The sequence below is a fragment of the Rhipicephalus microplus genome, chromosome 1 (assembly GCF_043290135.1).
Source record: "Rhipicephalus microplus isolate Deutch F79 chromosome 1, USDA_Rmic, whole genome shotgun sequence".
Taxonomy (NCBI): domain Eukaryota; kingdom Metazoa; phylum Arthropoda; class Arachnida; order Ixodida; family Ixodidae; genus Rhipicephalus; species Rhipicephalus microplus.
Genome location: NC_134700.1, coordinates 112818156 through 112833356, shown reverse-complemented (window position 1 = coordinate 112833356; position 15201 = coordinate 112818156). Strand labels below are relative to the sequence as shown.

Genomic DNA, 15201 nt, shown 5'->3' with positions numbered 1-15201 from the left:
GTAGGGTGTTCCGCCTTGTGGGCGAAGCCTTTTGTCTTCCGTGACAAAGGAGGAGAAGAAAAGCATTTCCACCTGAGGGGTGAAGACTCGAGCTACAGGCAAGAGTGTGTGTCTACCGCTATCAAGCGAAGACGCGTGGCAACAGCTGCGTGTGTGAAGCCGACGTGTGTTTGGCGAAGAAGTTTGGAGCCTGGAGAGCGGCCAATTGAAGACGCGAGGTTTCCTGGAAGAGAAACTTCGGGGGCAGCGGAACGGCAACAACGCTGGACTTTGAGTGAGTGATTCTCGGAAGAGTATCATTCAGACTTTTGTTCCAACAACATTGGACTGAATCAGTTTTCTAACTTTTTAGTCTTTAAGTGTCTTGGTTGTTCGATGCATGCGACTGCATTGTAGTGCGTATTGTTGTCTGTGTCCGTTGTTACGAGTGTGGCTGATTGTGCTGTGTAGTACGTTGTTTGATTGGTGACATATTGTATTCAACTATTGTGGAGTGTGCATACTTGTGTATTGCTTTGATCTGCCGTAATTGAAAATATAATGTTGTTTTGTTTACCAACTCTCGGCTCTCACTTGTTCTTTGGGCCACAGCTGGCGTCCGCTGGCGCGCCGAATAGGACCACTTCTAAATTGTCCACGCTTTCGTGGTGAGGTTCGGGGGGCCAATACTTTGGCCCTTGGAATTAGCCCGGCGATCGCCTCCCTGATTAACGGGACCCGTGACACATGACAAGTGCGCCATGTAACAATAAGATTACATGCCACGCTCATGGTGCGCTCGCGGCCGTTTCGCAAGCGTCACATACACTAAGTTTGGTATCACACTACGTGAATGGATGACGAAAGTATGTGACTAGTGCAAACATAATAATCATGAGATGCGTGTGATGTAACAACATGAATACATGCAACGCTCATGATGCACTCGCGGCCGTTTCGCCAGCTTCACTTATACTAAATGTGGTATTACGGGATGTGAATGGATGACGAAGGTATAATACTGGTGCAAAAATCGTAAACATGAGATGCGTGTCGTGTAACAATAAGCTACGCTAACGATGCGCTCGCGGCCTTTCGCTAGCTTCGCATGTACCGAACTCAATATTACACGACGTAGCGTAACTGTGCCTTGCGTGCGCACGTGTCAGCGCTACATTGGAGTACATTGGGCCTTTCTTGATGCCCTCGCAGCCGTTTTGCTAGATCCAAATATACCACATTTGGTGTTACGTGACGTCAATGGATGATTAATTGTATGACTGGTGCAAAGATAATTATCCTGACACGCGTGTCATTTAAGAACATGACAACATACCACGCTTATAGAGTGCTCGCGGCCGTTCCGCTAACTCCACATATACTAAATTAGGTATCACGTGATGTGAATAGTTGACGAAGGTAAACGACACGTCCAAACACAATAATCATGACACGGAAGTCTTGTACGGCATTATTTACCCCCACCTCATAAAGTTGTGCTGATTTTTAAAGTGACATATCAACATTTCTCATTCCTGCTTCGCATATTATCGATTCCCACTGTATCTGAAGTCTGACATTTCTTTCTTCTTCGTCGTAGGCTTCCTCATTTTGTGCTTCTCTTCTATAATACATTTGCCGACTTCTCTAGCACATGACGCAATAAATGCGATGCATGGGACAACGAGTTCGGAAAGAGAAAATAACAAGATAAATTATGGGGGAGAGGAAGCGGAGTTTCCTTGTGAAACAAGGTTCGAACCCTTACCTACTATCTGTAAGTTGGTAGAAGCCAGAGTACTGTCCGTTGTCAGTACTCTGGCAAAAAGCTTTGGGTAGTTGAAATTTTTCAAGCCCATCACTATGGCATGCCTCATCATCATGAGGGAAGCCGTGAATAGAGGGGCTTTCGTGTCTTGGTAGGATTTCCATGCTTCGAGGGAACTCTGCCTTTTCTCCTGTTTTATCAGCTTGTAATTAGGTTGTGTACAAGACTGTATTTTAGAGCAAAAGACTCGGCCAGGCTTTACAAACAGCCTCTTGCTTTTGTTTTTTTCTCATGTATACAGGAAATAAATAAATAAATAAATAAATATAAAAATAAATCTTGAACCTCCTCTTTGTTGTGCGCAAGCCCTGCCATCTCAGGAAACAAAACGTTCAAATTCGAGTTGCTTCGTAGCTCGGGAGCCCTTTTAAGTGATTTCGGTGAAGAGAACAATAAATTATTCATTGCCAGAAGGCTAAGTGAATTGTGGAGTACATTTTCAGAAAGTAAAGGCAAATGATGCGAAACGATATTCGCTACTAATGTTTTGTCTCCCACAAGCTCGAACAAAGTGTGCGTATTTTTTACTAGCGTCAACTTCTGCGTGATGTTCAGACGCATCTTGTGAACGCGTGTTAGGTCACTTAAATCGAATGTAAAGTATTCGTACGCACGTCTGCTGTGCTTGTAGAGACGTTGTTCGCTACAAAGAACTTGAAATGATGTTTGTAAATTCTCCTGTATGCGAGCCGAAACGGATCCCTCTTGCCGGCTTCTTTTCATTAAGACGCTCATATTTAGTCGTCTTAAGTCGCTTTCAACATCGAGCTGGCTCATCGTTGTTTACACGAAACTTGTCACCTGTTCCCCTACTGGCGTGGCAGCACCTTGTATTGGCTCTGAATTATGCTGTATAAACGAGCCCACCGTAATAATGGAGCGAACCATGTGCGGGTTGGCGAACAACGGAAACTAACTCCTCTGAGAAGCACTTGCATGTTCCTTTCCCTGCTTTCTCCCATTCAGCGATCTGCACCTTATCGTGAAATACCAACTACCCAGCTACTACAACATGGTATTTGTGTGCCATCATGACCTGCAGTGGCAACACTGAAGGAAAATGAGTGCAGCCACTTACCAGGTGGTCGCTTTTGCGCGTGTGCCTCGGTGAGCAGATGACGTCGGTGGTGACGGAACGCAGTCCATCACGGCCTTCCTTGTCGAGCTTTTGTCGCAGCACGAGGCTCTTGGTTCCCGGCAATAAGGTCAGCGGCGACCCCTCCAGGTCGGCCATGCGCAGCTCGATGTCACCGTTGGGTTCGCTAGCGTTGCCGACCACCTGGAGCCTGCCTATGATGCTCTCTGCGAAGTATTTGCACATCATGAAGGTGAAACTAGAGCAATCGTCAAGTGGTATAGCCTTACGCTATGTGCATGACGTCGCTTAGCTACTTTGACCTTCTCACCTAAGAGTGGGAAATACATAGGAAAGGTGTTTCACTAGTATTACGTCAACACACAAATTTCTATGCTTCCTCATTCGAAGCCCACTTATAACGAGATTATTTTTTTTAACCGAGCGCTCGCTTTCCTCGAGATAAATGCACATAGATCTATGTACGTATAGGTGCAAATTCCGAAATTCTGCATCACACCCCTCGTGGGGAATGGTCCAAAAATTATGTCACAGATCAAATATTCAAAATTTAGAAAAGAGAAGATATCGTTAGCTCCTTCAATAAAGTTTTATCGTAATTACTTCCTGAAATTGAAAACAAAACAAATTGAACCAACTAACGCAAGTATTCGAGTGCAAATACCTTGGTGTTTGATTTCAACAGATAGTACTTGGAATAAGCATAATGAGTATGTTACAGCGAAATGCTGTATAGTGTTCAATTTTGGTAAACAAAAGTTTCCAGTCAGGTCCTCCCAAAATCAAAGAATTACTTCATTTTTCGAGAGCCAGATCTATATAAAAATGAATCTGTGTTTCTTGGAAGTCACTAAGAAAAACGCTACTTAATATGCTTGAGCTGGTACAAAACCATTCAGCCAGTTGTTTCAGTTGTAACTAAGACTTCACCTTTAGTGTTACTGCACTTAAGGACTGCTAGGAGTCGAAAACACCAAGTCCATGCAGAAAAAAAGGAACATTAGTTCATAAATGCTTTCTAAAAATTTTCGCGGCTAAGTTGAAATAAATTAAGAATCTAACCTTTTACCTCCTACTTTTTTTATCTCACAGAAGTGACCATTCTCTAATTTAAAAGAACGTTTTTGTAGAACAAGAGCATTTCAAAACTGTATACCTTTTTCCTCGAACAATCTCCAAGTAAACTCGGCTTTTACACGATAGTGCTGACGGTCACACTAAAACCTCGTTCAGAGACAGATTTTGCACTCGTAGCCACAGCTTTTAATTTCTGTTTTTGTGTTAACGTTGTTTCCCTGATTATTGCTTTTACGTATAGCTACGTTATCCAGTGTATTCCCCGCTGCTGATAATAGGTAAATAAATTGAAACTGATTACGAAAGCTTTATCACTCTAAAGTATTACAAACAAATTTATAGTTTGTAATTAGCTAGTTTTGCAGAATGGTTTGTTGTGACTAGTAACATAGATTTGCGTAAATGGCTGATACCTTTCGAGGGGTATTTTCATGTTCGATATTCACAGTTTGCGTTCAAATTTCACAGTGAAAACTTTTGCTGAGTATACATATTATATTCTAGCATCTTATATTCACTTTGCATATCCTATATAGTGCAAAAAGCCTGCACACACCAAGGCTTTAAACAAAGGAAGTTGTGCTGGTAAAACTGCGCTTTGGTTTAGAAGATGTGCGGTACTTTCATATGAATAGCTTGTTGCCTAGCATAAATGTCTGAGACACAATCCTGGCTGTGTCATCACCCACGTGAGCGCTTCATGGTTTAGATCCCGGGTCCAACGAAGCATAACGATGTGACCCATGGCAACACGTCAGAACTCCTTCCCCTTTTCCATGTCACTTCTTATCTTCGCTGACAGATTCCTAACGTCGCTAAAGACAAACATCACTTCTCTTTCAGTTTGAATGAGAAAGAGTGTTATTACTGTTTGATATATTATGGTCAATGCACGGATTGTTTCTTTCTCTCTTTGCCTACAAAGCCCCCCTCCCCTCCCCACACGTCTTTTCTCTCTGGCTGCCGCCATGACGGCTTCATGCAACTCGGCCCACCTCCTCATAAGATTGGGAACCCCTCGCTTAGAGTGACGTAAATGAACGAGGTAGCAGCTAAAGACTTTGGTAGAAATTCTGTAACAGAGTCAGTGGGACTAATTAAATTTACGGCATAACCTTCTTATGACACGAATAATTAGTCGACAAAAAATACACGTTCTAGATGTGTAAAGTCTGGTATATAAATTGCCAGTTGTCATTATGAAGAGGTGTTAAAACGTTCCTTTAGGTTCAGGATCATTGTCAATATTTTCTACACAGTCTTTAATGAATAAAATGTCGATATCAAAGCGTGGTAATCGGGTAGACTTACCAACTGGAAAGGCTTCGTTGACTGTGAACGTCTCGGACGACCCACCGTGTGTCAGGTAGCACAGATTGTCTGTACGAAAAGAATGAATGGAATCTTAATCATCCTTCTGAACAAGCATGGCTTCTGGATAGCGCGCAATAAAGCAAGTCATGACACTAAGTTCGTCCTTCCTTCCATGGAAACTTGTTGATAAAGCTAAACGTCAACTAGACCACCATGTAAGTATCATATCAGGCAAGCTTTTCGATCTTCAAACTAGAGCGTTAGTTAAATTGAGTAAAATGTGCTTGCGTCGTGTTCACCTCCCTTTGCCCCGCCCCGCCACGGTGGTTTAGTGGCTAAGGTACTGGGCTGCTGACCCGCAGGTCATGGGATTGAATCTCGGCTGTGGCGGCTGCATTTCCGATGGAGGCGGAAATGTTGTAGGCCCGTGTACTCAGAATTGGGTGCACGTTAAAGAACCCCAGCCGGTCGAAATTTCCGGAGCCCTCCACTACGGCGTCTCTCATAATCATATGGTGGTTTTGGGACGTTATCAAATCATCAACCTCCCTTTGCCCCTGAAGTTAGTGTGTCCTCTCCAGTAACTATTATTACGCACTAACTCACTCATTCAGTTCTCTGCTTTGCTGTGAAAATTCTGCTTCATTGTGTGAAATATGAGTGACCTCTATGGTCTGTGCATCGCATTTTGCCAACCATTACTACATCTTTCACAATGCCTGGGAGTGCACTCAGAATGAAGTCTATTTTATTTTAGTTTGCCCGTTATGACACCATCACGTTCATCTATAGCTAGCCCACTTTTTTTTTCGTAGAAGGTATTCAACATTCACAAATTATGACGTTCTGCGAAGTCTTCTCCCCTCCGGCATTTCGAGAGCCGAAGCCATATGGCCCACTGCGTGGTATACGGCATGTTTCTTTTTTTTATTTATATGATATATAAGGAGATGTTGGCGCACCATTACGGCGCCGGCTACTCCTTAGCCGTTGATTGAAACTTGAACACGTATCTTCAAGCAAAACATACAAAGCAGTGCACGGAAAATAGAAAACTCGGGCACAGATATGCAAAGACACACTTATACGCACATATCACAAAAGTAAGTAAATGTTCGAACGTCAATGTAAGAAGTCTCTGGAAATGTCCCTCGTTATTATTCGGTTCACCAGCACAAAACAGCAAAGCACACGTTTGGTCCTTATAAAGATGCATTCACTTGTATGTACATAATAGTTGACACTTCATTCATTTCACAACACACACGTGATGGGTGTCACATGATACTGTAAATAATAAGTACATGTGTTACAAATGAAGGTTTGTTCTTTGTTAATACTTGTCAGCAATCCCGCTGTCTTGTAAAAAACGTGTTAATGCTTTTAAAGCGTGGGACTGTAAAACTCCAGTTGGCCACGGGCCCAGACGTTTTTTCATGCTAAATGGTCTGTGGTCCAATGTGAACAGTTCGCACTTAAGACGGCGTCTCGGCGTGTCATGATGTGGACAGTTTATGAGAAGGTGACAGACGTCTTCATCTATAAATCCACATTCGCATTCGGGAGTTTCAGCTCTGCCGATTCTGTGCAAAAAATGTTTTGTGTACGCGGTGCCTAGCCTCAATCGGTGAATTAGAGTTTCCATCCTTCTATCTAATTCCAGCGTAATTTTGAATGCAATACATGGATCGATGTGATATAAATCGCAGCTCTTTGTACTTTGGTCAAACCAAGCAGTTTTGCTCATTCTGAAAGTTGTATTCTTTATAATACTGCGCAATTCATTTTTCGAAATTAGTAAAGAAACAGTAACGTCTTTACGATGTGCTTGTCGTGCTGCTTCATCGGCAGCTGTGTTTCCAGGAATGTTGAAGTGGCCAGGTATCCACTGGAATTTGATCTGATGAGGCGCCTTCTTTGCTTTGGTGAGCTCCTTCAGCGTTTCGTATGTCATACTATCACTTATTACTGTCCTGCTTGTACTTGAGAGTGATCTTAATGCGGCCTGTGAGTCACTAAAGATTACCCATTTTCTAGCGTCTGCTACCGAGTTTATAAACTTTAGAGCATACAGAATAGCGAAGAGCTCAGATGTAGTAGATGACGTCATGCGACATAACTTAAATGATTCCTGAATATTGAGCTGTGGTATGATAAATGCCGATGTTGAAGACGTTGTAGTGCTTGAGCCATCTGTGTACATATGTATGTACCCTGGATACCACATGTGTATCTGATAAAGCGCTAGTTGTTGAGCAGCTTGGATGAACATGTCTCTCTTTCTGATAATGCCATCCACTGAGAATTCAATGCTTGGTATTACAAGCAGCCATGGAGGATAGTCCATATGAGATCCAAAATTCATTTCTGGGTAATATATGTACATTACTCTGCACATCGTTATGAGCATTGCTTTTATCTCTTAGTAAAATCTCCTGTGCCAAGGGGTGGTCCCTGTGTTGCATCTGTAAGCGAAAAAAACGGCGGCATGTTTCAATTGTTCTCATGACTGGGAAGGGTGGTTGTCCAGTCTCTGCTATGACAAGGCTGCTGGAAGTCGCTCGTGGGACACCTATGCAGACGCGCAGTCCCCTAGCTAATAATCTTTGAAGTCGCTCCTCTGAAGTGCGGGAAAGGCCGTGTAACACTGCTGCAGAACATGCAACTTTTTGTCGTATTAAAGCATTGTGAACAGCGAGCATGGATGATACAGATCCACCCCATGATGTCCCAGCAATTCTGCGGAGTATATTCACTAGCGTATTCACCTCGTTTTCGAGTTTCTTTATGTGAGGTGCCCATGATAGCTGCCTATCCAGTATTACCCCGAGAAACTGATGCTGTGTCACAATCATTAGTGGTTCTTCTTCTAAATTGAGATTGAAGTTCTTTAACTTCTTACGGGTGAAGGGCAATACAGCTGTCTTTGCATGCGATAGAATCATTCCTCTTTCTTTTAAAAAGTTGTTGATAATATTTATTCCGTCCTGCAATGCAATCTGAATTAACCGTATGCCCGTGCCAGATGCCCAAATGCGCACATCATCTGCATATAAGGAGTATTTCAACCTGGAAGGCAGTCTTTTAGCTAAATCAGCCATAACACAGTTGAAAAGAAAAGGGCTGAGTACGCTTCCTTGTGGCACTCTCTGTCTGACGTCGTGTTCTGCACTTTTTCCTTCGCTCGTCTGAATGAATATTTTACGACCTGATAAAAATTTGGATACCCACCGCAAAGACCTGCCGGACAGCCCATGTTCCAACATACTCAGCAGAACATGAGTGTGACTGACTGTGTCAAATGCCCTTTTGATATCCAAGAACACTGTGACCGTCAAACTACCACAGGCGCGTTCATGCTCCACATACGTTACTAAGTCCAGTATTGCATCCATTGTGCATCTCTGTTTCCTAAAACCTGTCAAGTAGTTGGAGAATACACCAGTTATGTTGCACCACCATTGAAGTCGCGCATCAATCATTTTTTCCAATACCTTACATAAGCAGCTTGTCAGACTGATTGGACGGAAGAATTCAAGGTTCAAGGGCGTCTTAGCCGGTTTTAAGATCGGAATGATGCGAGCAGACTTCCAAGACTCGGGTACAATTTCTTGCGTCCATAGATTATTGTAAATATCTAAGAGAATAGTTGTTCCTGTGGGCCCAAGGTTCTTTAGCATATTGTACGTAATGCCGTCCGGTCCAGGGGCCGATTTTTGACGACATGATGCTATAGCACAATGCAGCTACCTTAACGTAAATACAGGGTCTAGTTGAGGATGCTGGGCCCAAAAGCTAGCATTAATTTTCTGGCTGGCTAACACGACAGAATTATCAAATAATGCACATTGTGATGCAGCGGGCCTACTGATAAGTTGACAAAATTCATCTGCTACCACAGCTTCCGGTTTGTCCAAGGCTACAGCAAGAGCACGAAGCTCTGTGAAACAGGGCCACTAAGTGCTCGAATTACAAGCCAAATTCTTGGAACAGGTGTGTGGGGAGAGAGCGTGCCACAGAAATCACGCCAGCGTCGTTTACCTAAATTTTCTAGCCGTCTGCACATTACACTGTGGATTTTCTGTGCATTTTTGTATGCTCCTGAACTTCCGCTGCGTCGATATTCCCTTTCTGAACGTCGTCTGATGGCTCTTAGATGTTCATACTCTCCATCGACTGCAGCATAGTCTTTTGGAATCGGGACTTTCTTTGTACATTTATTCGCATTATCTTGCAAAAATTCAGTAAAGATTTCAACTGTCGTGTGGTCACTATTTTGGTTTGTTAGGTGGTGCCGAAAACCTTTCCAGTTCGTCAGTTTGCTGTAGCGTCTGGTGTCGTCTTTTCGCAAGTAGGGGTGATTTATTAGAATGGGAAAATGGTCACTCCCACGTGTTTCTACATCCGTTGTCCATACCACACCATTCACTAGATCGTGGGAACGCAAGGTTACATCGATGCAACTAGAGTAATTATGCCCTCGGACAAAAGTTGGGGAGCCGTCATTTAAAATTGTCAAATTGCATTTGTCTGCGGCACACTCAACAATGTTCCCACGTGCATCACATCGATCACTACCCCAGATTATGTTGTGCGCATTAAAGTGTCCGCATATAAACGTATATGAATTAGGAATGTTGAAGATATTTGTTAGCTCTTCTACCGAAATGCGGCTTGAAGGTTGTAGGTAAAAATTGATCACTGTAACGCACTGCTCACCGAAGGATAATTTGCAAGCGACGAATTCCGGGAAGTCCGAATCACTTGAGCGAACTTGATGAGAAGGTAGGTCCTTTCTGACGCACAAATGTACTCTGCTAGGACCACTTCGACGAGATGACGTATATATCACGTAGTTGGAGAGGCGGAAATCATCATTCATTCCTGCCTCTTGGATGCAAAGTATTGGAAAATTATACTGCAGAAAGAGTTTACGGAAGTCAGCACACTTCCTTCGAAGACTATTGGCATTCCACTGGTATATGGAGACATTTTTGTAGCGCTTATTCATGTTACTTGTCGCAGGTTTGACCCGGACTGTTGACACAATAGTGCTTCCAGAGGCAGCAGGGCTTTTACTTCTGGCAGGTTGTTTGCTTCCGGTAGAGCAGACAGGATTGCATTAAGTGCTGCGAAAAGCATTGGCAGAATCAACTGCATGACTGGTGCAGAGGCACGGTCTCCATTGAATGGTTGATTTTCTGAGGCCTGTTGAGAATGACGTGACGTTTCGATGTTGTAGTTGGGGCGAACACTGGCACTGTCGGTTTTGCTACTTTCCGGCAGAGGCCCCGTGGGCGTTCGCAGCTTTGACGCGTATGTTGGGTTACTTGAAGGTACTTCTCGTAAGTGGTCTCTCGAGTGTGCTCTTGGCGGCTCTCTTGGTGGTTCTCTTGGCGTGCTTGTCGACTGTTGTTGTAGTGGCCGCTGAGGTGGATCACGTACAGGATGAACAATCTCAAGATTTGGAGATGGTTCATTGCGGCGCGGTTTTCTTCCATGAATGAGCTCATGCCGACGCATTTTTGCAGCAGCTTTACTTTGCGGGCAGCCTGAATATGAGGCAGCGTGATTACCTGCACAGTTTGCACACTTAGGCTGAAGAACAGACTTGCACTCCTTATGATGGTGTTCTTCTGAGCAGATCTTACACCGGCGTGTGTTACGGCAACTTTTCGCCATGTGTCCGAATCGCTGGCAGTTATAGCACCGAAGTGCTGGACCAAGATATTCTTCCACTGGGTGACTGGTGAATCCTAAGCAGGTTCTTCCTGGAATCGGGCGGTCATCTCGAAAAGTCAGGATCACTGAGTGAAGTGGACGCGTCGTTACTCCTCCATCTTCCTGGCGGTAGTATTTTATTTGCCGTCACGCCGATATAACCCCTGCATCTCTTAAGTACTCTAGGAGTTGTTTATCTGAATACTGCAGAGGAACATGTTTTACTTTCCCAACGTTACGAGTGTATGACTCTGGGATGAAAGGCTTAACTTCCAAGCCACCTACATTTGAAAGCATCAGAAGACGCTTGGCTGAACTTAAGGAAGCAATGCTGACACTGAAGCTTCCATCTCTGGTCGTTCTGAATGACTGCACTTTTTCTTTAGCAGCGGAAACTACTTCAGCTGACACTCGATTGGGGTTCACTTTCCAGAAGCTAGCACCTTCAGCTGTTGGACGAAAGACGACTGGGATATCCTCTGCTCGTTTCTTTTTATAAGTAACCAACGTAAATGGTTCATCTTCGCCCATGTCTTCTTCATCACTTAGGTAATAAGTTGACGTTTTATCGTCGAGAGGATTCTCTTCTAAGCGAGGCTTCTTGCTCTCAGCTTCATTGTCTTCCAATGCTGCTGCGCTCGCTGGAGCCATTTCGCGGTTGTGAATTTGCAAACGTGCCGGCTTTATGATGCTTGGACGCACCTGTAAGCCCCCAGGCTTTTCATTGTGTCCTGCAGTATCACTCTTGTGGTTTAACGCACTTGGACGAGCATAAGGCTCGTGGCGATGGCTACCAACCACCGTAGTGGTCGCGTACTAGCCAAGTCTTTGATGACGGAACCTCGTACCCACAGGGCGCCGAGCCCTCGAAGTCTTCACCCGGCGTCTTGTTGGCACACCGCGAAGAAATAGATGTCAGCGTAATAGTCCATGAAAAGAACAGAAATCCGTGTTTAATTGTTATTGTGAGGCTGATCCGTGCCTCTAGTTAATTTTGAGAAACTTTATGCTTGGAGGCTATGCATTTCCGTCGGCCTAATTCGGCATGTTTCTTGCTTACTGCGGCGTTAAAATCACCCATCTGTACAGCATACGCTGTGTTGCTCTTTTCCAATTGCTTACTCTGCGTTTTCGTAGAAGCGTTCACCCAAATGGTCATCGTGGCTCGATGTAGGCGCGGTCACTTGTACCTTTTTTGACGATACTGGCCACTCTCTCACTGATGCTATACAATTCTTCTATGTTGCTAGTGATATTCTCGTCTACGAGAAACCCCGCCCTATAGTTCTCTTCTCTCAACTAACCCACGGTAGCATAGAATGTGTCCGTTCTCCAGCACTGTATAAGCATCACATGTCCTCCTAACTTCGCTGAGCCCTATAAATGCGAAGCATTTCTTAGTGAACTTCTGTGACTTTGAGCGTATCTATCTATCTATCTATCTATCTATCTATCTATCTATCTATCTATCTATCTATCTATCTATCTATCTATCTATCTATCTATCTATCTATCTATCTATCTATCTATCTATCTATCTATCTATCTATCTATCTATCTATCTATCTATCTATCTATCTATCTATCTATCTATCTATCTATCTATCTATCTATCTATCTATCATCTATCTATCTATCTATCTATCTATCTATCTATCTATCTATCTATCTATCTATCTATCTATCTATCTATCTATCTATCTATCTATCTATCTATCTATCTATCTATCTATCTATCTATCTATCTATCTATCTATCTATCTATCTATCTATCTATCTATCTATCTATCTATCTATCTAGCCGCCTACGACTTTTAGATTTCCTGGCCATTTCAATAATGGTATCGATACCAAACTTGGTATGGCATAACTTGACTGTATGAAGAATATATTTGACTCGTCATTACATAAAATTCATAACATGAAAATCATAACATGAATTACATTTCATGGTCCTGCAGCTCTTGCGGTGGTTTCGTTCACATGGGAAGTTGCAAAACTGGTAAGGTATGGTATGATTGCATGAAGAACACAAGCAACAGACTCTAACACGAAAATCATGACATGCGTGTCATGTAACAACATGACTACATGCCACGCTTATGATTCGCTCACGGCCGTTTCGCTAGAGCGTCACATATACCAAATCTGGTATTACAGTACGTGAATGGATGACGAAGGTATGTGACTAATGTAAACATGATAAACATGAGATGCGTGTCATGTAACAACATGACTACATGCCACACTGATGATGCGTTCGCAGCCGTTTCTCTAGCTTCACATATGCCAAATTCGGTATTACGTGGCGCCAAAGGATGACGAAGGTATGTGATTGATGCAAACATGATAATCATGAGATGCGTGTCATGTGAGAACATGACTACATGCCACAGTCAAGGTGCCAATCCATTTCGACGTGACGAGGTGCTCGTGCTCGCCGGCGTACATTACGTCGCGTCACGCCGGCGTTGCCACGCCAGGCGCCGGTCCCGTCATATACTCGCAAGCGCTCGCCGCGCTGCGTTGCTTTGATACATGCGCGTTTTAGCGTGTCCGGTGTCCCTCCGTCACGAAAACAGGGAGACGCAGTGTGGTCTCGGTAACGCATCGGCGCATTTCACGCCGGTTGCTGTCGGGCCACGCTTATGGATGCTGGTCGCATTTGGCGTCAGACTATTGAGTGCTCGTGTTTTGCTAACGTAGCGTCGCAGTGCCATATGTGCGCGCGCGTCAACGCTACAATAGAGTATATTGGGCCATTCATGATGCACTCGCGGCCATTTTTATGGATCCACATATACCAAATTTGGTGTTACGTGACTTCAATAAATGACAGAATATATGACTGGTGCAAACATGATAATCCTGACATGCGTGTCATGTAAGAACATGACAACATACCACAGTTATGGCGTGCTCACGGACGCTTCGCTAGCTCCACATATACTAAGTTTGGTATCACGCGACGTGAAATGATGACGAAGGTAAACGACACATCCAAATATGTTATTCATAAAGCGGAAGTCATGTTCGGCATCATTTACCTCCACCTCATAACGTTGCGCTTATTTTAAAGTTACATATCAAGATTTCTCATTCGTGCTTCGCATATCATCGCTTCCCACTGTACGTGGGATCTGCCAATTTTTACATCGCATTTAACACCCTCTAACTCTTCGAATAGCACAGCTAGGCTAGCCTCACTAGACAACGTTCGAGCGTCGAACGTAGCCAAGTTTAGTTTACAATGGTGCCCTGACCGGACCCAGAAATTTTAGCACCTTCCGCTGCGTAATAGGGACATCACTGCGACGCAGTTCTGACCGCCGCTTTGGAGAGTTGCTTTGCAGCTGCTGAGGGCTGAGGCCCGAGCGTCAATCGATTTGTTCATATAGGAGAAGACACTGAACATTGAGCGTACTATGACAAATATTAGCAGCCTCGCACTATAAAACCAGTACATCTCTACCCAAAATGAGAACCGCGTACCTTAGTTAAACACAAAGACGAATCAGCAGAGAAATTTTGTTATTGTACGTGAATTCCTGTAACCCGCTTTTATACAAGCTGTGCCAGAATATTATGCACAACAGAATAACTGATTTTATATCAACTCTTATTCTTCTAGCCACTGGTAAGTTCGGTTTTGCCAAGCTCATGGGGAACTGCTCCTCCTAGATAGAGGAACACCTCAAACTCACAAGATCCTCATAATCGCAGTGCTCGTAACATCAGAAAAACCTTTCGTTTTCCTCAGCAGAACATTTTGATGAACATTTTTCATTCAAAGAAAATGCAGATGTAATGGTTTGTCATTGATAAAATATATTTGAATTAAAACACCACTATGCATTTTAACATATCGCTTATTTTGAAATCATTTACATGGTAAACGGGGTCACCGCAGGATATAAACATAAATCAATGCCTTTTCGTGGCAAGCGAGTGTTCTAGGAGACAGCCGTGCGTCTCCTTGCGACGCTGTTAAAAAAGATTCTGGACCCTAAAGCTTCAATTTTAGGAGTTGAAAGTATTAGCGATATCCTGTTCCTATGCGTACATCAAGCACTTAGTGCATGAAACTTTTTTGAGCTTGATATATGTGCCACTTACGTGACCTTAAGGAAAAAGGCGCAGTAGCATGTGGGTCTTTTCTGGTGGGGGACTGGCTTTAAATCACGAA

General features: G+C 43.6%; 1 protein-coding gene across 1 annotated transcript in view; it reads right to left on the bottom strand.

Annotated features, from left to right (window-relative positions):
- LOC119177905 (protocadherin-15-like) overlaps positions 1-15201 on the bottom strand; it is a 227606-nt gene that overhangs the window by 38629 nt on the left and 173776 nt on the right. Inside the window, exons 3-4 of the mRNA XM_075887197.1 lie at positions 5292-5360; positions 2886-3109 (exon numbers count right to left, since the gene is read on the bottom strand). Coding sequence (XP_075743312.1) covers positions 2886-3109; positions 5292-5360 — 293 coding nt within the window. The remainder of the gene's footprint in view (positions 1-2885; positions 3110-5291; positions 5361-15201) is intronic.